Genomic DNA, 21433 nt, shown 5'->3' on the forward strand with positions numbered 1-21433 from the left:
AAAATTTCTTAGGTTTCACCTTGGAGAATTGGCAGCTTTTAAGATTGATCCTTAACAGTCATATGGCTCAAGCAGGCTCAATGTATAAATTCCAAGCTCACTGATTTAATCCTTTCTCACAAAAAATGCCAAAGGCTACTCTACTTGATTTCTATGTGAGTTTTCTTCCAATTTAGTGATTGAGTGATCAGATTCTTAAAATTTTAGTTTATCATGTAATAAAAACACAAAGTAGCTATAAATACAGGTAATTACAAAATGATGACATTGCACTTTCTTATGAAAATCACACAGATCCTACTGGTATACAGCGGTGTCTACAACATTTGCCCCTTGTGTGTGTTTTCCTGAGGGCTTTCCGATTTTCATTTCCTCTATTTAAATACTGAACTTCTCATTGTTATTTTAGTTCTTGTCAAAGGCAAAAAGATCTTTAGTAACATTTAAAAGAAACACAATCTTTGCTCAGTAATTAAGTTAGTAAGATACGGTGTTATGAATCAAACTTACTATAAATGGAGCTTTTATCCTGTCATTAATCCTGTATCAGAAATTGCTAGGCACAAATAGAGAATCTTCTGTCAATTTAAATGAATTAATTCCTCCTTTTCAATATTCTATCAGTCTATACAACTATTGTGCAGTGTGTAGACTGTCAAATAGTCAAAGATATATGATCAGCACTGCACGGCAATTTTTGTTAGGATTTTCACTGCTTCCTCAGTGGTTTCCTAACTTTCAGCGGTTTTTCTTCCTCTTCATCTCATTTCCTACCAGTGTAGCATTTTAAGTAGACATTGTAAATCTCTGCCAAAGGCACATTCATAGCCCTGCTTGAATGGTTTCATTTAGAGTAGGACGATTCTTACTTTTCAAGCCTCTTCAAGATCTTTATCAGGGTGAAATAACACTTTGTTTTCATTAAAGGGTAAGTGCAAGGTCCTAAAGGCTCCCAGTGTAACTAAATACAGAAATTTAATTTTTTGGAGATCTGTATTATTAATTTTCAATGTCTGCTGAAAATCCAAATAAGTTTTTTTAAACAGAGTGAATATGCTGTGAATATAAATTTTTAACACATCACTATTTCAGCTCTGTAAATAAAAAAATTTTTATACCAGAGTACTATAAAGTATTTCCCACAAAGAAAAAAAGGATTATTGTATCTTTTGTGAGTGTGTGTGTGTGATTTTAGTCAAACATGTTCAAGGAACAGTGATGAGTGTGAAATGTTTTTCACTGATCCAAGACCTCTGCTTTAAGTCAAAAATATTATTTCAATGTGTACCAAATTCAGCAGAGAAATATATTGAGGCAGAGACTCAGAAAGGAGAAATTGAAAATAGAAGTCTTTCCTAAATTTCATTTCTAGCCAGGCCAAGTAGATATCAAGAATACTAATTTCTTGAAAAGTGTCATAATTTTTCAAATCTTAGCCTGAAGGTAGCAATATATGATTCTTCTTGATCTGTCTCCTCACCAGTATGGATGGTTTATTCATGTGGTTTTAAGTGACCAAGGGAATACAACTTGTAATGACTTGCAGAATTTTTTTTCCAGGCAAATGGATTTTCTACAGATATATCTTTGGGGCAGTCAAAAAAAATCATTGTATCAAAGATAAGGTGACCTTTCTTTTTCAACACATCTTTTATCACATCAGTCATTCTGTTCTCTATGTATAATGATGAAAAACCATCACTTTTATTTTATGAAAGCTCCCATCTTCACAATAGTTCATTGTCATAAGGTATAACACTGCATGTGATACGTGTTACTATGTACTATTTGATGAGCCTGGTCACTAAAATTACTTTTAGTATTTCATATAATGGAAGAATAAGTAGCATTCACAAATTTTAATATATAAATACCTCCTATTGATTTAGTAGTGCATTCTAATATTATTTGAAGTCTGGAACCTGTGTTCAGAAGCCAAAGGTATTTTGCAGATACTTTAAAAATATTTTCATATTCAAGTTCTTTCTCAACCAGAGAAAGGATATGATTTTTGCTCCCTAAAATTTATAGACTTTTGATTTTAACATGTGTTTCTCTCTCATATCCAGTTTAATGTATATTATATAATTTAGTCCTTATGTAATAAAAATTCACATAATATTTAATAAGACTCTTACCCAAGTATGGAATTAGTGTTATTCCTGTTTATAAGTGCATTTCCTATTTTTTCAGTATATGCTAACAGGCATAAATAATTTATTGTAATTCATATTTTATAGTCTAAATGCTAGAATTAAACTGTTATGGATTTTTTGTCTTTGTAGTGTGTGTAGGTGATTACTTGATTTTTGTTGCAGCTAGGAATAACAACACAGAAGGAGGATCTACACACACACACACAGAGGCATACTCACATGGAAGATTCCTGATATTTCTCAATGTGTTCAACTGGAAGAGGTTTAGATAAAGCCCATGAAGCATAAGAGACTGGGTCCTATTGCTTGGGAGCAGAGGCCCTCAGTGGATAAATTAGTTCTAGGACATCTCAAGGATGCTACCCAGTGCCCTTGTGCAAGCAGTGATGCACATGTTTTCCTGAGTGACTGCCTCCAGTGGGAAGCTAGGATGGAACCTGATTCTGTTTCACAGCTGCATTCACGCCCTCCTCCTCCTGACATCTGTGGGCTTAATGAACACAAGCTGGAGAATAAAACTGTATTCAGTCACCAATTACAATGGAAACTTTAAATGGGGGTGGAGGAAGGAATGGCACAATAGGAATAGGAAGAGGATCGAATTAATTTTATACCATTGCCTAATGTATATTTTTAAATTTGCCTTATATAAATTCTTTAGAAGTGGGGCATAATTACTCATCTGTGTATCTGACACTATTTTATTCAATAATTGCTTCCTTTGACAATGTCATGAAGTTTCAGAGCATTATCATTTTTGCCAAGTTTGAAAGCCCGAAATTATTCCTTACTATGGAGATGGGTATTATCATAAAGTAAGGCCATAGAATAGTAGTCAAAAAATGCTTTCTCTGAGACCAGAAGTATATTTTGAGGACACAGGTAAAAACTGAAAGATATTATTTCAACTCTAAAAGCAGGAGCTGGCACACCTGTAAGTCAACATTTCTTTATACAAAGCTGGACTGTGCTAGTGCCTGGGCCATCTTCTGCTGTCTTCCCAGGTGCATTAGCACAGAGCTGGGTTGGAAGCAGAGTAGCTGGGATCCCAGCCTGCACTCCAATCTGAGAAGCCAGAATGCAAGCAGCAGCTCAACCCATTCTGCCACAATGCCAGCCCCTGATGGATTCATTTTAAAATAATTTATTCTCTGAGAAAAACAAACAGCACATTTTTCAAAAATGAAGAACCAAAATCTTCTTTCTGAAAGAAATTTAGTCATTAGGTTCTAAGTCTGGATTCAGACCTTGGGCAAGTTCCCTACCCCCCACTATGCCTCGGTTTATTTCTGTAGAAAATGGGATAATAACAGTACTCACTTCACCACGTTGAGAGGGAATAGAGACAAAAACGTAAGTGCTCAATTAGTGATGTGACGTTTGTTGTGGTTCCACACACTTCTAGTCAGAAAGAGGCTTCTAAAGTTCCTACCTCAGTGTGTTCCTTAATTTTCTAAAAGGCTCTGAACTTCACCTTATCTACCTTCTTGCATCCTGCTTTGATCTATACAAAAGATACAGTTTTGGGGACAGATGTTTCACCTAGGGGTTAAGACCCCTGCATTTCCTGTTAGAGAGCCTGCGTTTGATTCCAGCCCCAGTTCCAGAATCCAGCTACTTGCTGATACGCATTCTGTGAGGCAGAGATGATTCCAGTAAATAGGTTCCTGCCATCCACATGGGAAACCTGGATTGAGTTTGTGACTCCTGGCTTCAGCTTGGCTCAGCCCCAGCCACTGCAGGCTCATGGGGAATGAACCAGCTGATGGGAGATCTCTGTCTCTGTCTTCTGCCTCTCCATGTCCCTCTCAAATAAAAAAAATGAAAACATAGTTAGAGCTTCTTGCCAGATAGTGCATTCTTCAAATCCCTGCTGAGACTCCTAAACAAAAGCCTACTTATGGCAACTAGTATTCACAGGCCATTAAAACTAATTTTTTGAGGGATTCTGGACATGAGGAATATGCTTCTGAGTATAAAAATAAATGCAACCAAATGTTCAACCTCACATTGCTTTTCACTAAATAAACATATTGCAACTGTAAATTTGGGTGTGCATTTTTGAGAAGTTCCAAAAGAAGCTTTCAACTGGTTTTCCAATAAATATGTTTCCCAGAGGCTCATAACCTTGGATCAATCCAGGCTCTCAGAAAACATATATGCAAACTGCAGTGGTTTGGTCTTTAACAGAATTTGTTACAGAATTATACTGTAGTACGATAGTATTGTCATCTAATTTCAATTATATTTATTGTGTACATTATCATCTAGGATAACTATAATTAATCTTGTTAAGAATACTAAGCAAAGCTATACTTATGCCATAATGTTGGAAAAGTTCGGAAAGGTTATCTTGTATTCAGTGGAAAGGTAAATGCATTTCACTTGGGCTTCTAGGACATCTATGTTATAATAGGCTAGCTATATAAAACTTACTCTGGATTAGTTATTTTCCTACTTTGATATTGCTTAATTTATTTCCTACATTTTTCTTTGGAAAAGTCAAAAGTGAATAGTTTCCCACTTGATTCAATCATCCATATTCCATGACTTTCAGTAAAATTATGTATAACTTTCCACATATATAGCTGAAATGACAAATGGTATCCTCTTTATAAAATTGGTAATGCTTATGAGAGAATTGGAGGTTTTTGTTTCAAATACCATGCATCAATAGTGAAGTACACTGTTTCATAGCTTGCTTTATTCTGAATCATCATCCATTGAATACTGAAATGGGCAAGCAAACAGGTTGGCCTACAGAGAGAGGCCGCATGACTCAGTGGAAAGAGCCCTTTCGTGGAGCTAGAAAACTGGTCCTCGGTGCAGGCTTGGCAGATTCGGGCAGAAGTTTGTTCTCTCGACAAGAAGAAAACATTAATTCCACTATGCCTGTACCACTGCCTGTACACCTCACAGACAGTTCTAGGAATTACAAAATCATATGGTGGAAAGTGCTATGCAATTACAAAGTATCGATATAATCCACAATTTGAGGCAGATTTTATTCAGCTGCCTTGCTTAATACAGAATCATAACCATACTCAACCTATACTTTTAGCCTGTGGTTAAACAGCTCTCAATCAATATAGCTTACTCAGTCTTTTTCAGTCTGCCTTCCCCAACTATTAGTTATATGATCTTGGGCACTTTGATCTTGGACACTATGATCATTTCTCAAACTGATCTGTCCCTCAGTTTTCTCAAAGGGTTTTTGAGAGAAATAATGAGATAATGCAAGCAACATCAACAATTAGTACTTGCCGCTGTGTATGAAGTTCAATAAGTCTTAGTTATTATTATTCTTTTGCATTGTCCTTAAAAGTAATAGATATTACAAAATGAAAACTCATTCCACCATGCTAAAATATATATACTTATGTGTTAATGGTTTCATAGAAAAGCGACTGGTGGCTGACAAGATTTGTAAACAATAGTTAATGAGATTCTAGGCATTTTTTAAAATGTCATGAGACTTTTTTAATTAAAAAATTACCATTGAACATATCCTAGTTACCCCATTTTGGTTTAATAGTGGTGGAGGTCATGGAGGGTCTTTAATGAGGCAGCGGCTAACGTGAGTGTGCTGTCAGGTGTGTTTAGTCACCAAGCACAAAGCCCAGCTACATGCAACAATTCAGTCAAAACACAATCCTGCAATAGCACAGCCAGGACTCCCTTCTTACATAAACAAGCAAGCAGAGTGAAATAATGTTATGCTTTATCATGAATTTTAGAAATAACTGGAGGGTTTTTGGTAAAGTCAAAAGGCACATTTATTCCATGATACTTTAATATGCATGCCACAGCCTTCTTCTCAAATCTCTTTTTTGTACATGTAATCTCTTTGGAAGCATTCATATGAATTGTAAGACTAACAAATGTTAATGTATCTTGATCTCATAGGTTCCTTTGGTTCTGAAGAAAGTTAAGACCCATACTTACAATGTTACTCAACATGTCTTTGTTAGCTTTTTTTTTTTTAAGATGTATTTTTTTATTTGAAAGGCAGAGTTACAGAGAGGCAGAGGCAGAGGCAGAGAGAGAGGTCCTCCATCCGCTGGTTCAATCCCCAATTGGCCACAATGGCCGGAGCTGCACCGATCTGAAGCCAGGAACCAGAAGCTTCCTCCAGGTCTCCCACAGTTTTTGTTAAAATTCTCCCATAAAATAGCCAACTGAAATATCACTAAAAGCAGACTGTATAAAAACAAATGCAAAATCATTTTAGAAAGAATCTGGGAAAATCCTACTCAGTTTAGCAAGTGTTAAAGAAGAAAAAGAAAAGAAAATCCCTACCTATGAGATATTCTATTTGAGTTCAGGTTTTGGAATCCAAATAAGTTGTAAGTGTCTCAACTGACCCAGTCACTAACTCATGTCTTCATTTTTTCTAAGTAGTGCTTTATAAGGGGTAGAACAACCTCCTGTTGATTTACCAAACAGAATTGACTTCAAAGAGCTGAGTAACTCTCCCTACCCTATGAGCTCTGTGGCATTGTCTTTATGTATTGGAGAAGAATATCAAAGAATCCTTTTGAGTATAAACTCCCTGTCACACCCTACTGTTATTAAGATCAGGCCAACCAATTAATTTTGGTGACAAATTCACCTCTTTGCCACAAGCCTCCCCATCAATAGTCAAGTAAAAAAACAAATACTCATCCAAACAATTTAGGCAACAAGAGATTTCCCTACCACTGGCCTAATTAATGGGTATTCTGTAGCAATAGATTTATTGAACTCCAAATTGGAAGGGTGCAGGGATATGTGTAGAAAACAGGCATAAACAAACATAAATAATCAGACCATTAGCCATGCCCAAAGTAAAAATGTGACCCTGCAGAGAGTATGTTGGATCTTGGTTCTCCAACGCCCACTTGTTGGATAAAAATTGGGACTTTTATCTAAATGTAGCTCAGCCCAGTTATTCCTCACACAAGGAGAAGGAACAATTCTGGTATTATTAGAACAGTGTAGTCCCTATCCTTGGATCTTCCATTGACCACCGTTATCTGCTTCCTATACCAATAGCAGCCTCTGCCAAACCGCCACACTTGACACTCAGCCCAGCGTCTCACAGGAGATCTCTCATGGCAAGCTCAGTCACAGAGAACTCCCATAATAAAGGCGTGATCCCCGGACTGTCTAAACCTCCTTGCACATCAGAGCCATCTGGCGCATTCTTAAAAATGAGATTGAGGATCTCACCTCCAACTGACCAAATGTGAAGATCAAGAATAGATCAAGAAATGTGCATTTGGAATAATCTCCCCACAATAAAGACATTAACTAGAAATACAACAAATAATTACTGAATTAACTCCAAGGCAGATAGTACAACTCCAAACTCTATCATTTGAGCTGCTGTAGTAAATTATCTCAAGGTGACTTAAACAATGAACGTTTATTTCTTACAGGTCAAGTTCCAGCTCAGAGTGCCATCAAGGCAGGGTTCTGGTGAGGTCCATCTTCTGGGTTACAGACTGAACTGTCATGTTCTCACATGGTGGGAAGAGGACTGGATAGCTCTCTGAGGTGTCTTTTCGTAACAGTACCATTCCCATTTATGGCTTCCACCCTCATGACCTCAATTACCACCCAAAGGCCCCATCTCCCACTACCCTTATATTGAGGGTTGGGATTTCAATACAGGAATTTTGGAAGGCCATGAACCCTCAGACCATAATACTCAGCACACAGTTCGGCACTTGGAAACCCCCACAGCTTTTTGCTTACTGTGGTTTAAGACCTGCTTTATTGCCTAAAACATACTGAGACATTCTCTGGTGTATCAGAAACTGGTATACCAGAAACATACTTCTAGGAGCAGATGTTACCCGAGTTTCCTCCAACCAAAGCATACCACTCCCACCTCAACCTATTAAAACTCACATAGAATCGGGAATTTTAAAGAAATCATTCTCATACCTCAAATACTATTTTGGCATTATAGATAGGTTTTTTTTTTTTTTTTTTTTTTTTTGGAGAAGCCACGTATAAAAATCATTGCATTTTATCAGCTGAAGTTCTTCTAAAACTATACTGTGAATTCCTCAGAAGCTGTAGAGCTTTCTATGAGTGGCACTCACCACATAGAAAATCATTTTTATATCTCAAATATCACTTTATCAATAGCACCCAGCTCATAGAAGCCATGCAAATAATATGACCTGAAAGAAAGCAGGAAGGAATTGAGAAAGGAAAACGTTTTAGGAAATGAAGATACACGTTTCAGGAAATTCGGGGTTAGCCACTCTTGTTTCCTTCTTTGACTTGCCCAGAAGATGGCCTGTGCTAAATGGCCATTGCTGTGAATGAGGCGTGACAGCGGTAGCCTTCTGCCTCCAGGACTGTATGCTTAGAGCAGGGCAGCCCCTTGCAGGTGCGGAAAGAGGCCTCCACAGAACCCCTCGGCCTCCCTTGAAAACATGAATGTTCTTAGAGCATAAAACCCAATCCACTACGCTAGCCCTTCCAGGTCTTTCAGCTAAAGAGCTTTGTTTATTTTTCTCATTTCTTCACTAACTAACTGGAGAAAAATTTCAGAGTAAGGATTAAGTTCCAATGAAGAACAATTAAATGGTTCCGTTGAAGAAATGTCTATTTTTCCTTTATGACTTAGTTTGATATCGTGTTTGTGTGAGAACGAGAGAGAAATCAGAAATACATAAATACAGTGTGCTGATTTTGCACAGCATATGAGGTGACTATCAATAACAATAATCTGTTATATATTCATTAGCAAAGCAGGGGAATGTGGATTACCCCCAATTTGATCAGTACACATTATATACATGTATTAAAATGTCACATTCTAGGCTATAAATATGTGCAATTTTAGTTAATTAAAAGTGTACTAACAAAGAAATCAACATAATTGAGAATACTAGCTCTGTTAACTCTTGAATCATGGAAATATCTTACAGCTCAAAAAGTTTAATGTACTTAAGGGGAAGCACTTGTATTGTCAATTATCATTTCATATAAGAAGCACAGTTTATATGGCTCTCCTTTTTGTGGGATTGCTGAGTCATGCAATAATGGTATGTTTAAATTAAGACTCTGCCAAGCTGTTTTCCACAGTGATTCTATGCTATGCGTGCTCACAACTCATGGATGAGCATCTCAGCACTTTCCCTCTCTTGTCATGACTCAGTATTATCAGATCCTGATGGATTTGTTTGTTATGTTCAGTTTTGCTTTTTATGTTAGCTAACTTTTTAACTGGGTGATATACTTTCTTACTATTGTGAATTAAGAGTTCTGTATATATCCTGGATAAAATTCCATAATTGCTTGTTCTCTTGAAATTATTTTCTACCTGTCTGTTGCTTGCCTTTTTTTTTTCTTAACAGTGTCTTTTAAAGAGCAGGAGGCTTTCATTGTTTTGAACACTGATGTATGCAAGTTTTTAGTCTAGTGTCATATTAATGAAATCTTCCACTACCCAATATTACCGTTTTTGGTCTGACTAGATTTTACTTCTCTTGTCCACTTTGAATTAACTTTTACCTAGGGTGTGAGGTATGGATTGAGGATAATTTCTATTTAAGGGAATATAAATGTCCAATTGTTTTAAACCATTTCTTTTTCAAAAGATAATTTTTCATTAAATTGCCTCTGTACATTCATAGAAAATTATTTGAACATATATGTATGGATTTGTTTCTAAACTTACTATTCAGTTCCATTGATAAATTGTTCATCCTTTTGCCAATACCAACCCTGTCTTGAACACTGTAGCTTCATAATAGATCTTGAAATAAGAAAGTGTATCCTTTTTATTTAAAATCACTTTAGCTATTTTGGGTTGTTTTCCTATTCGAATAAATTTCAGTATAAATTTATTGCAACAAAAATTTCTGATGAAGTTTTTGCCAGAATCACATTGACTTACAAGGTGTTTGAGGAGAATTTCTATTTTAACAACATTGAATCTTCCAATTCATGATGTCAGTATAATTCTTCACTTATGTGGATCTTTTATATTTCTTTCATCAATATTTTATGGTTTTAAGAATACAAATCTTGGACATTGTCATTTTGAAGCATTTAATGTTTTGTTGATATTTTAATGGTGTCATTCTATTTCTTGCTAGTCAATAATTATAAAATTTATTTTGCCTTTTGACTTTGCATCTTACTGCTTTGTTATCCTGATATAATGACTTCTAGTAGCTTTATATAGATTTTATTGGTCTTTTCTTTGTAGAAAATCATATATTTGTTCACAGACACAATTTTATTTCCTTGCTTCTAATATGTGTGCTTTCTTTATTCCTACATCTCTGCACTGGACTCCAGTAAAATGATCAATAGGAGTGGTGTGGGAAAACAATATTTCCTTGTTCTTTTTTTATTATTTATTTATTTTTGACAGGCAGAGTTAGACAGTGAGAGAGAGAGAGACAGAAAGGTCTTCTTTTTCCATTGGTTCACCCCCCAAGTGGCCGCTACGGCCGGCGTGTTGCGGCCGGTGCACTGTGCCAATCCGAAGCCAGGAGCCAGGCGCTTCTCCTGGTCTTCTTCCATGCGGGTGCAGGGCCCAAGCACTTGGGCCATCCTCCACTGCCTTCCCGAGCCACAGCAGAGAGCTGGACTGGAAGAGGGGCAACCAGGACAGAATTCGGCTCCCCGACCAGGACTAGAACCCGGTGTGCTGGCACTGCAGGTGGAGGATTAGCCTAGTGAGCTATGGCGCTGGCCTCATTTCCTTGTTCTTCATTCCAGGAGGAAAACATTTAGTCTTTCAGAATTAACTATGACGTTGTCTTTAGGTTTCTCTTGGTTTTTCTCTTTGCATAAATTGAGGCAGTTCCTTCTGTCTCTGAATTGCTGAGGGTTTTTATCATAGAAATATATGAATTGTGTGTCCTTTTTTCCTCTGCAGTTATTAAATAGCTTTTTTCTTCTTTAGCCTTTTGAAACTGAAATTCTTCACTTAAAGATCTTTATGAGTCTATATTGGATAATCACAGGATAAAATACTCATCTTAGAGGGTGGAGCTTCTTTCTAGAGGTTAATACACTGTATTTATGGAATGAAATCCGACTCCAATCATTCAGTGACATTCTACACTCCATTCCTTGCATACACTCACCAGAAAAACACCTGTCAACCCTCTTAGTCCCTGTAAATCCTAACACTGTAAATCCTAAAGAAGTGTATCTGTATTCATTAGAATTCTTTAGGGACACAGACAATATAGGATATTTGGGGGGAGCTGCTTCACACAGCATTGACAGCTGAGAGGCCCCCAATAGGTCTTCTGCAGGCTATAGACACGGGGGTGCTCAGTCCAGATGCAAGGGGCTCAGAACCAGGGAAACTGAGGGTGTGAATCTCAGTGTGAGGCTGAAAGGCCCAAATGCCAGCAAGGAGGGCACTGGTGTCACTCCCGGAGTTGAAAGGCTGGCAGCTGATGTCTGAGGCAGGAGCACAGCGTGGCTAGCTCTGAGATACAGGCCATGTCTCTCCGTGTAGTTAGTCTCTCCAGATCCCAGCCAATGAATGGTGCCACCCAGCTCAAGGCCAGGTCTTCCCATCTAGTCCCCTCACACTCATATGCAAATTTCAGTTGGAAATCCCATCACCGACACACTAATTCTTTTCTTGGATTGCAGGTATTATTTAATCTAGTCAAGTTGGCAGCATAAAATTAACCATCACATGTATCTAAATATATTTTTAAACAATTTAGTTCTACACTTCTAGATTCAAGACTTAGAATATGAAAACTAAACATGGTTCTATTGATTTTTAGAGTTATTAGCTGCATAAAATACTCAAATATATCTCACTAGAATGAGTCCTACTGAAATACAACTTCTATGGGCAGATAACTAGATATTCAGAATTCCACAATTCAAATTATTGAACTTCAAACTTCATTAGCTTTTAATTTCAGATAATCTGTTAAGTATTCACTCAACATAAACAAGCAGACTGTGGAAGTAAATTGTAAATGGATTTTTCAAAATAGAGAGGGCTAACAATGACGCCTGTAATTACCAGATGAGTATCACTGCATGTGGTAAGATATCACTGGCCATCATTATTAGAGATTTCGGTAAATTGTAGATTTCATTTTCTCTGAATTCTAAACAACTTCATACAGGATTTTCAAAGTGTGGTATAAAATGGAGCTATGGAAAATATCTTAATGTTATTCATGTATTATCTCAATGAATACTTTTTCACTGAATTACTGAATGAATTAATAAGTCATGTATCATTTTTACTGATGAAAATGTAAACACTTGGGGCTGGCCCTGAGGCGTAGAAGGTTAAGCCTCTGCCTGCGGCACTGACATCCCACATGGGCAACAGTTCATGTCCCAGCTGCTCCTCTTCCAATTCAGCTCTCTGCTAATGGCCTGGAAAGGCAGTGGAAGGTGCCTCAAGTTTTTGGGCTGCTATACCCATGTGGGAGACTGGGAAGAAGCTCCTGGCTTCAGACAGACCCAGCTCCGGCCGTTGCTGCCAGTTGGGGAGTGAACCAGCAGACAGAAATCCTTTGTCTGTCTCTCCCTTTCTTTGTCTGTTAACTCTACCTCTCAAAATAAATCTTTTTTTAAAAAAAGTAAACATTTGACTACATAATTCCCTAATTTTTGACTAATTTGTTTTATATTTATAGTTTCATTACTTTTTATCTGATCGATCAGATAAATATGTTTTAGTACAATATATTAATTCAAGACATACCCCCAAGGCAGTTATAATCAAAGCAGCCTGGTATTAGCACAAAAATAGACATGTGGTCCAATGGAACTCAACTTTGTTGATTGTTAAAGTGAAGAAGTAACCAACACAGTGGGAGAAAATATTTGCAAACCATGCATCTGATAAGGGCTTATTATCCAGGTTATATAAGGATCTCAAGAAACTCAACAACAAAACAATCTGGTTTAAAAGCAGACAAAACATATGAGCAGGCATTTGTCAAAGGATGAAATACAAATGGCAGAGACACATGAAAAAATGCTCAGGATCACTAGTCATCAGGGAAATGCAAATCAAAACCGCAATGAGGTTTCACCTCACCTCAGAATGGCTGTGTAAATTTCACATCAGTTAGAATGTCTGTCATCCAAAAATAAAAAATAACAACTGCAGGCAAGAATTTAGGGGAAAAGCTATACTAATACACTGTTCATGGGAATGTAAATTAGTACAACAATTATGAAAAACAGTCCAGAGGCTTCTCAGGTATCTGAAAATAGATCTACCATATCATCTAATCAACCCACATCTGGGAATATACGCAAAGGAAATGAAATCAGCATATGAAGGTGTCATCTGTACCCCCATATTTATCGCAGTTCAACTCAAAATAGCTAAGATGTGGAATCATCCCTGATGCTTATCGATTGATGACGGGATAAAGAAAATGTGGAACATGTACATGATGAAATACCACTCAGCAATAAAAAAAAAACAGTGCAATCCTATATTTTGCAACAAAATGGATGGAACTGGAGATCATTACACTTAGTGAAATAAACCAGATCCAAGAAGATGCATAGCATATGCTTTCTCTGATTGGTTGTAACTAATATATAGAGAATAACAACAACAATGAAAAACCCTTAATGTATATTGAGCTAAGCTGATTGTTGTCTATAACCCTTGCCTAAACCTTTACAGAACAGTGGTCTATCTACCTTTTACTTATAGGACTCTTTGTTTAGAGGAGCATTGAGCCTGTGCTTACAAAATTAATTAAAAGTATGTTATCACAGAAAATTAAAAGAAAAGGAAAGAAAGGAAGGAGGAGGGAAAAGAGAGAAGTACTATTGTATTCTTGGAATCATATCTGTGAAATTCATGAATCTGTTCTCTACACATTAATAAAATGTAATTAAATTTAAAAAATATGCAATCAATAAGCACCATAAGAGTGTGGTTTTTTTTTTTTTTTTTAGCAAAACCTCATGATAGGTGCTGAGAATACAAAGAAATGAAATACAATATATACCCCCTTGGAGTTATTGTTGAGTTAATTAGAAGAATAATAAGAGTGACAATAAATCCTTTTGGAATTGGGACTACACTATATATTTTCATATTTGTGAACACTTGTGTTAAATCAATATATGCCACATGGCATGTGCTAACATGTCCGAAGCCATCGAACTTGAACTGTTGTGAAGGGAACATGACTGGACCAATAACAAACTCCTAAAGAGAAGTCTGTTCAGAGGAGATAACATTTGAACTCAATCCCACAAGAGGGAGAAAGACAGTACATTCTAACTAGAATGACATAGGAAAAGTTTTTAAGACACAGCCAGCCTTACCATACAGGATAGTAGTTGCAGAAACTGGGCATTGTTAACAAGACCTAATCTGTGGATGGGGAACAGAGTAACCTTCACTCTACAGGATCCACTTCTCTACAGAAAACACAGATGACAACTAAAGTCTAATTATGTGTTATACAGTATACAATGTGTTAAACTAGCCACATATGATTCAAGGGTTGTACAGTGGAATAGCATTTCGTACTGTTAAACCCTGACTAATCCATTCTACCATTCCTCATAAAAAAAAACAAAACTTCCCTGCCATAGAACACTGAATGCATTAAAACTCATCACCAGCACTGAACTACATCGTCCCTTAGAAATATCATCCCTTCTCTCTTAGCTAATTTATACATCCTGATGCTCACATGTGAGGCCAATATAGAATTCCATTCAGTGTTTTTTGCAATTTGATCAGCTTCAAGAAGTGGATAAAGGAAATCTTCACATATAAAACTGTCCAGTGAAGATAAGAGCATATAATTTAGGGCCTGCAGTAGGAGACCGCATTAGTTATTGCTCTTCCTTATGCACTGAACAAAAGCCACAGAGCTCGTACCTACTGACAGAATGATTGCCTCTACTTATGTCCTTGTGGTGGTGAAGTAAATAAGTCATGTAAATAGCAATGAGGGAAAATTTCAACATCTTCTACATTTCTCAGATTTTCTAATTTTAGAGAATTCATGGATATCAAATGTGCTGTTAAGAAAAATAGTGGGTCTCAGTGATCCTCTTAGTGTGACAAATTTCCTAGTGTTGGGATTAATCTGTCCCTTGCCTCTTTGTTTCCACAAGTACATCACCTAAACATTAGTGTACATTTTTCTTGGTTTCTTAATCCTCTGTGTCATTTCATTTCAGCCGCATGGTCTTTCTATGACTATCCAGTATGCCTGGGCAAAGATATCAGGTGTCTACTGTTCTTTGACCTAATGTCAGCATTGGGAAGTTGCAGGGATGCTGAACAGACAAGATTTGTGGAGGTTAACATAGTGAGCAGACGCTGTTTCAGCTACAATAATGAAGCTAGAATGTTTATACTCTTTGGAATTTTTCATAACCTACAGCATTCCAGAGAACTATGAATATGAAGAGAATTCCCTTTAGCAATGTGTTCTACCTCAAAATGCAAACTCAAACCCTTAAGAAAAGAGTGTCCAACATCCAGAAAGGCATTCACAGAGAATGTCCTATAGCTCGACATTTTCTTCTCTAGTTGTTTCTAAGGAGATATTTTAAATTCTTGAAATAACAGAATATAGAAATAAAGACTCATGGAAGCAGTTTGTGAGAGTAAATATTGTTCTTAGAAATCTACTGAAATATTCCCTTCTACTCCTGGGACAAAGATGAGAAGCAATTCAACACAAATTGTGTGAGAGATTCAAATATTATTAAACTAGATGGAAAGATAGTAAAAAGGTACAAACTCCCTGGAAAAAAAAGTATATACATATACATGGTCCCTGGTAGAACAGAAATACCACCACCTGTAGAATTAAAAGACTGCCTTTTCCCACTCATCGATATGTGACTTACTAGAAGTTGCTTCACATCTCTGATGCCTGATACCCTCATATGTAAAATTAAAATATAATAGAATCTGGCTTACTATTTCCTGGGTGTCTATGAAGTTCAGGTATAATAATAAATATGGAAGCACTTTTTACAGCTCTTCAACCTTGAAGCAATCTCTAAGAGATGCTTCTTCTAATGAACACTTTTGCAGATCTCTCTTGATCATTTACAGGATTCACGCTGTGAGCTCTTCTGAACGGTAGGCAGATGTGGTTTTGAGATCTGTTTGTATTCCTCCTCTGAAGAGAGAAGAGATCTGGGGCGGATTCTAGCCCTGTGTTTGATATGTACTAGCTGCTTCACAAAAGGAGCATGTTGAGTGAGAAGTCAGCAATGAGTTAGGCATAGGTTCACATCCTGGCTCCACATTTAATAAGTATCTCTAACTTTGAATCACTCATGGAACATATCGAGTAGAGCCAGAAATGGTACCCAGGCCTTCACCAAACTCACTATAAATTCTAGTATTGATAGTTGCTATGGTTCCTGTCCTGTGAAAATATAATTGCAAAATGCTCACTATAATGATTTTTATCTCTAGTGGCAAAGATGGAATTGGAAATTCTACACCATGTGAAAGAAATGCACATCATATTCTTGTGCCATACTGGTTAATATTTAAGGATTTTTTTAAAAAAAAATCATGGGAAACTGGTGTTATACATGAGAGTTTTGTAGTTGAGTAGGTCTGGCTAGAGAACTGAATTGTACAACTTGTTGCACACATGCCCTCATTCTTGTTAAACCTCAGTTTCCTTAGCTATAAAATGGGAATAATGCCTTAGAACACTTCGAACAGAATCATATAGGAATCAAATGTAATTTAATACAGGTAGTGCAAAGCCCAACACATTTAAAGAATCCTAACTATCATAAGCATTATTACTCTGAGTCTAAATAAGGAAGTCTTTTTGCCTTGGAAATTTAAATTTAAAACTAAGAAAATGTCTCTTCTTTTTGAAAATCCATTTTAAAGCCAATGTTCTCTCTAGCACCTAAAATGGAAACAGGTGCTCCTTGAATTCTTGTCTTGAATATGCAAAAGTTTGATTTATTTTTATTTATATAATTATGCTTTAATCATTGTGGGAAACAGACTGAATATTTTCAGTGCTATATTAAGTACAGAATTTAGCAAAAATATTTTATGGTGCATATTTTATCTAGGAATTATAAAAACTAAAACATTCGTAAATGTGACCTCTTGATCTAGTTTATCAATCTAGTATATCTTTGATGTTGGGAGAATATCATTACCTATTATTCATAAGAAAATTCTGGCTGACACCATGGCCCAATAGGCTAATCCTCCGCCTGCAGCGCCGGCACACAGGGTTCTAGTCCCGGTTGGGGCTCCGGATTTTGTCCCGGTTACCCCTCTTCCAGTCCAGCTATCTGCTGTGGCCCGGGAGTGCAGTGGAGGATGGCTCAAGTGCTTGGGCCCTGCACCCGCATGGGAGACCAGGAGAAGCACCTGGCTCCTGGCTTCGGATCAGCAGCGGCCATTGGGGAGTGAACCAACGGAAAAAGGAAGATGTTTCTCTCTGTCTCTCTCACTGTCCACTCTGCCTGGCAAAAAAAAAAAAAAAAAATCTTTTGCAGATTATTCATTTCCTATCAAATAATAATTTGCTCTCATGAACTGCAAGCAATTTTAGAAATATACATTGGTGCATTTTTCATCATTCTGCCTCTTTTAAAGTTATTGTTATTTAATAATATTTCTTCAAGATCTTCCCATATCAGTACTATGGAGGATCTCAAATGAAGCAGTTGGATACCCATGTTCCATTTGATAACCAGAGACAGTTGCACAACCGTGACCGCTACCTATTTCCAGAACATATCTGTCACTCTGAAAAGAAATTGGTGCCCATCAACATTCATTCTGCACTCTTCCTTCCCCAAGCTGCAGGCAACCACCACCCTACTTCCTGTCTCTCTGATTTTGCCTAGTCTGAGTATTTCATATAAATGGAGTCACATCATACATGACCCATTTGTAGCAAGAATCTTTAACCTTATATTTTCAAAGTTTAGCCTGTGATACAGTTTAAATTAGTATACTCTTCAGAATTTTGGTTATTAATATTCTATGCTATACATATATTTTATTCAATCATCAATACATTAGGAGTATTTCCATTTTGGAGCCATTAGGATAAATTCTTCCATTCATGTACAATATTTTGTTTGAACACAGGTTTTCAGTTCTCTGGGATATACCCAAGTCTGTAATTGATAGGTCATATAATAACTCAGTTTTCTATTTTTCCCAAACTGACTGTAACATTATACACTCCTATAATGTGTGAGGGTTCCAGTTCAACAAATCTTCACCAATACTTTTATTATCCTTTTATTAGTCATTCCAATGGGTGTGAAGTGGTTTTGATTTTCATTTTCCTGGAAAATATGATACTGAGTGTCTTTTCATGTACTTTTTGGCCATTTGTATATCTTTTTTACAGAATCTTCAAATCCCTTACTCATTATAAATAATTCATTGCAAGAGTTTTCTATAATTCTAGATGCAAATTTTCTCAGATTTATGGTAAATATTTCCTCCCATTCTGTGAAATGTCTTCACTTCCTTGATAGTGTCCTTTGACACACAATAGTGGTTTTAATTTTTATGAAGTCAATTTATCCTTTTGTTGCTTGTGATTTTGGTGTTGTAGCAAAGAAACCAATGCTTAATCTAAGATAATGAAGATGTATACTTTTCTATTAATTTTATAGTTTTACCCCTTTCATATAGGTATGTGATCAACATTGAGTTAATTTTTATATATAGAATGTACAAGTGATCCAACTTGATTCCTCTTTTGAATGTGGATCCAACTCTCCCACCACTCATTAAAAATATTATTTCCCAATTGAGCTGTCTCATCACCTTTATCAAAAATCAGTTGACTATTAAAGTTTTTTTCTGAACTCTTAATTTATCTCCATAATTTCTTCATTTATCTACATAATTATACAATACCACGCTGTCTTTGTTCTATAGATTCATAGTAAGTTTTAAAATTTGAAAAGTGTGAGTCTTCCAACATTTTTTCTTGATTTTAAAGATGATTTTGGCTACCCTGGTTTCTTGAGTTTCTATAAATTTTGGAGTCAACTTGTCAGTTTCTGCAAAGAAGCTAGCTGTGTTTTGACAGGGATTGCATTGAATCTACAAATTAATTTAGGAAGTATTGTCATCTTAGTAATATTAAATTAAACCTCCCAGTCCAAACACAGGATATCTTTTCACTCATTTAGATCTTTGTTGTCTTAACTAATGCTTTGTGGTTTTTAGTGTATAAGCCTTGCATTTATTTTGGTAAAATTTTTATTTATGTTTTTATTTACTTTAGAAGCAGACAAAGAGAGAGAAGCAAAGAAACAAAAAGAGAGAAGAGGGAGAGAGCCCCCACCTATTGTTCATGCCCCAATTCCCAGAAGCCAGGAACTCAGTAACAGAGCTCCCATGTGGTGGCAGAAACCCAGCTACCACTTCCCAGGACACACATTAGCCATCACCTGCCACTTCCCAGGACACACATTAGTAGAAAGCTGGAATTGGGAGCAGAGCTGGGACTTAAACTCAGATACTCCAATATAGGATGTGGGTGTTTTATCTTGTGCCAAACACCTGCCTCTTGCACTTTTGTTAACTTCATTCCTGAGTATTTTTGAACTACTGTAAAAGCAATTGTTTGTCTAATTTTATTTTGAGGTTGACTATTGCTCATATATACACAGAAATACAATTGATTTTGCTTAATGATCTTGTGTCTTACAATCATGCCAAGTCCATTGATTGGCTCTAAATAGTTGTCTGTGTGTTTACACGTGCCTTAACATTTTTTATATGCTGGATCATATCATCTGTGAATAAAGATAGTATTCACTTCTTCCTTTCCAATCTGGATGCCTTTTATTTCCTTTTCCTGCCTAATTGCCCTGGCTAGGGACTATAGTAAAATGTTGCCTGTAACTGTTGAAGGAAAAAAAGACAGTGAAGGCTTTTCCCTAGCCTCAGGAGAAACTTACTAATCCAGCCTTCCTGCCAGATACCAAATTTGACTAGCCTGACAGTTCCTGGGTTTTAATGAGTCAGTGGAACTGGGGAGAAACGAATAGAAATAGGGTAAATTATCACAAAGGTCACTTTTCTTATAAAACATCTGACCTTTTAATTCCTTGAATAAATGCCCCCCCCCGGGGGGGTTGTTATAAGCCTTGGATTAATTGCTAAGCTTCTGAAATAGTGGGTTTTGGCATTTTTTCAGGATTATTACTACATTTCTAGAGAGGTTTGCAAAGGTTCTATTCTGCCATCCTCACCAATTTCACTGCTTGGTTGCAATTTTTAAATTAACATTGGTAACATTTATAGGGTAAGTAATTTTCTAACTTCATCAAATGTTTATTCAGTGCCATCTAGGCACTGTGATCACCTTTCTTATACATACAACACTAATGATTACAAATATTCCTAATGTGATGAGTAAGACATATATGTGATTGCAACCTAATTTAAACTTTGTAAGCATCAAAAAAGTGATAGAGACAATGAGATCTCAAAATCGGATGAGTAAAGATGGCTGTTTCCTTGGAGACTAAGCGGCAGAGGCTAGCCCAAAGGTTGTGACCTGTACTACAGGACTGGAATTCAAAAGATGAAGGATGACCATTTCATAAAAAGAAAACAGCAGAAACATTTGCCTGCTCACTAAGAAAACACTAGTTCTAGCCAGGAGAAAGGAAATAGGTCAGAGAATCTGAAACAAGTGACAAATAAGGTTTAAAGATTAAGTGTAGGCCAGAAGTTGCATTCATTGCCAGTCTTCAGGAATGTATCATTATTCAGCCCATGATATGGAACCACAGAAGATTATAGCACTGGCCCTACAAGCCAAAAAAAATTAATCTTCATCTATGTATAAATGTTTAAGAACTTAAAATTAAGCTTTTATCATGATCAAAAGTAATCCTGCAACTCGATGAAAGATAGCAGTTTAAAAAATGGAGGATTATAAATTAAAATCCAAAATAGTGTAGAATGGAAGATGAAGATGTGATTATTTTAAGACTTACTTTCAAACTGAAGCGTTTTTCAAAATTTCTCTGAATAAAGTTATATTACATGTATAAGAGTAACTGAAAGTCCCAGGCAACAGGAATATAAGCAGGAATAAATTAACCTGGCACTCTTTCATTTGCAAGCGTATAGAAAACCATTTAATGGTGTTGTCATGTTTTCTATTCACAGGACCCTTGGTTAGGGCACCTCCCTCCAGTTTTTCCACACTGATTTATAGTGCCTCTGATCCCAGCACAAAATATTCACTTGCCACTTACCTTTGGTTTCCAGAATCCAAAATGCAAAGGAC

At 36.5% G+C, this 21433-nt stretch overlaps 1 protein-coding gene and 1 long non-coding RNA gene across 8 annotated transcripts in view; one reads left to right on the forward strand and one right to left on the reverse strand.

Annotated features, from left to right (window-relative positions):
- The window catches only part of KCND2 (potassium voltage-gated channel subfamily D member 2), a 524650-nt gene that overhangs the window by 357655 nt on the left and 145562 nt on the right, over window positions 1-21433 (forward strand). The window contains exon 2 of one of the 3 annotated variants that reach the window (XM_089327900.1): window positions 19412-19611. In XM_089327900.1, the coding sequence (XP_089184026.1) occupies window positions 19412-19514 (103 nt within the window). In that variant the 3' untranslated portion in view covers window positions 19515-19611. 3 annotated transcript variants of the gene reach the window in all.
- LOC149127564 (uncharacterized) overlaps window positions 1-21433 on the reverse strand; it is a 183293-nt gene that overhangs the window by 131720 nt on the left and 30140 nt on the right. The gene's annotated exons all lie outside the window — the stretch shown is intronic.

Source organism: Oryctolagus cuniculus, chromosome 3 (genome assembly GCF_051225735.1).
Source record: "Oryctolagus cuniculus isolate XC-2025 breed Fujian yellow rabbit chromosome 3, ASM5122573v1, whole genome shotgun sequence".
NCBI classification, from domain to species: Eukaryota; Metazoa; Chordata; class Mammalia; order Lagomorpha; family Leporidae; genus Oryctolagus; species Oryctolagus cuniculus.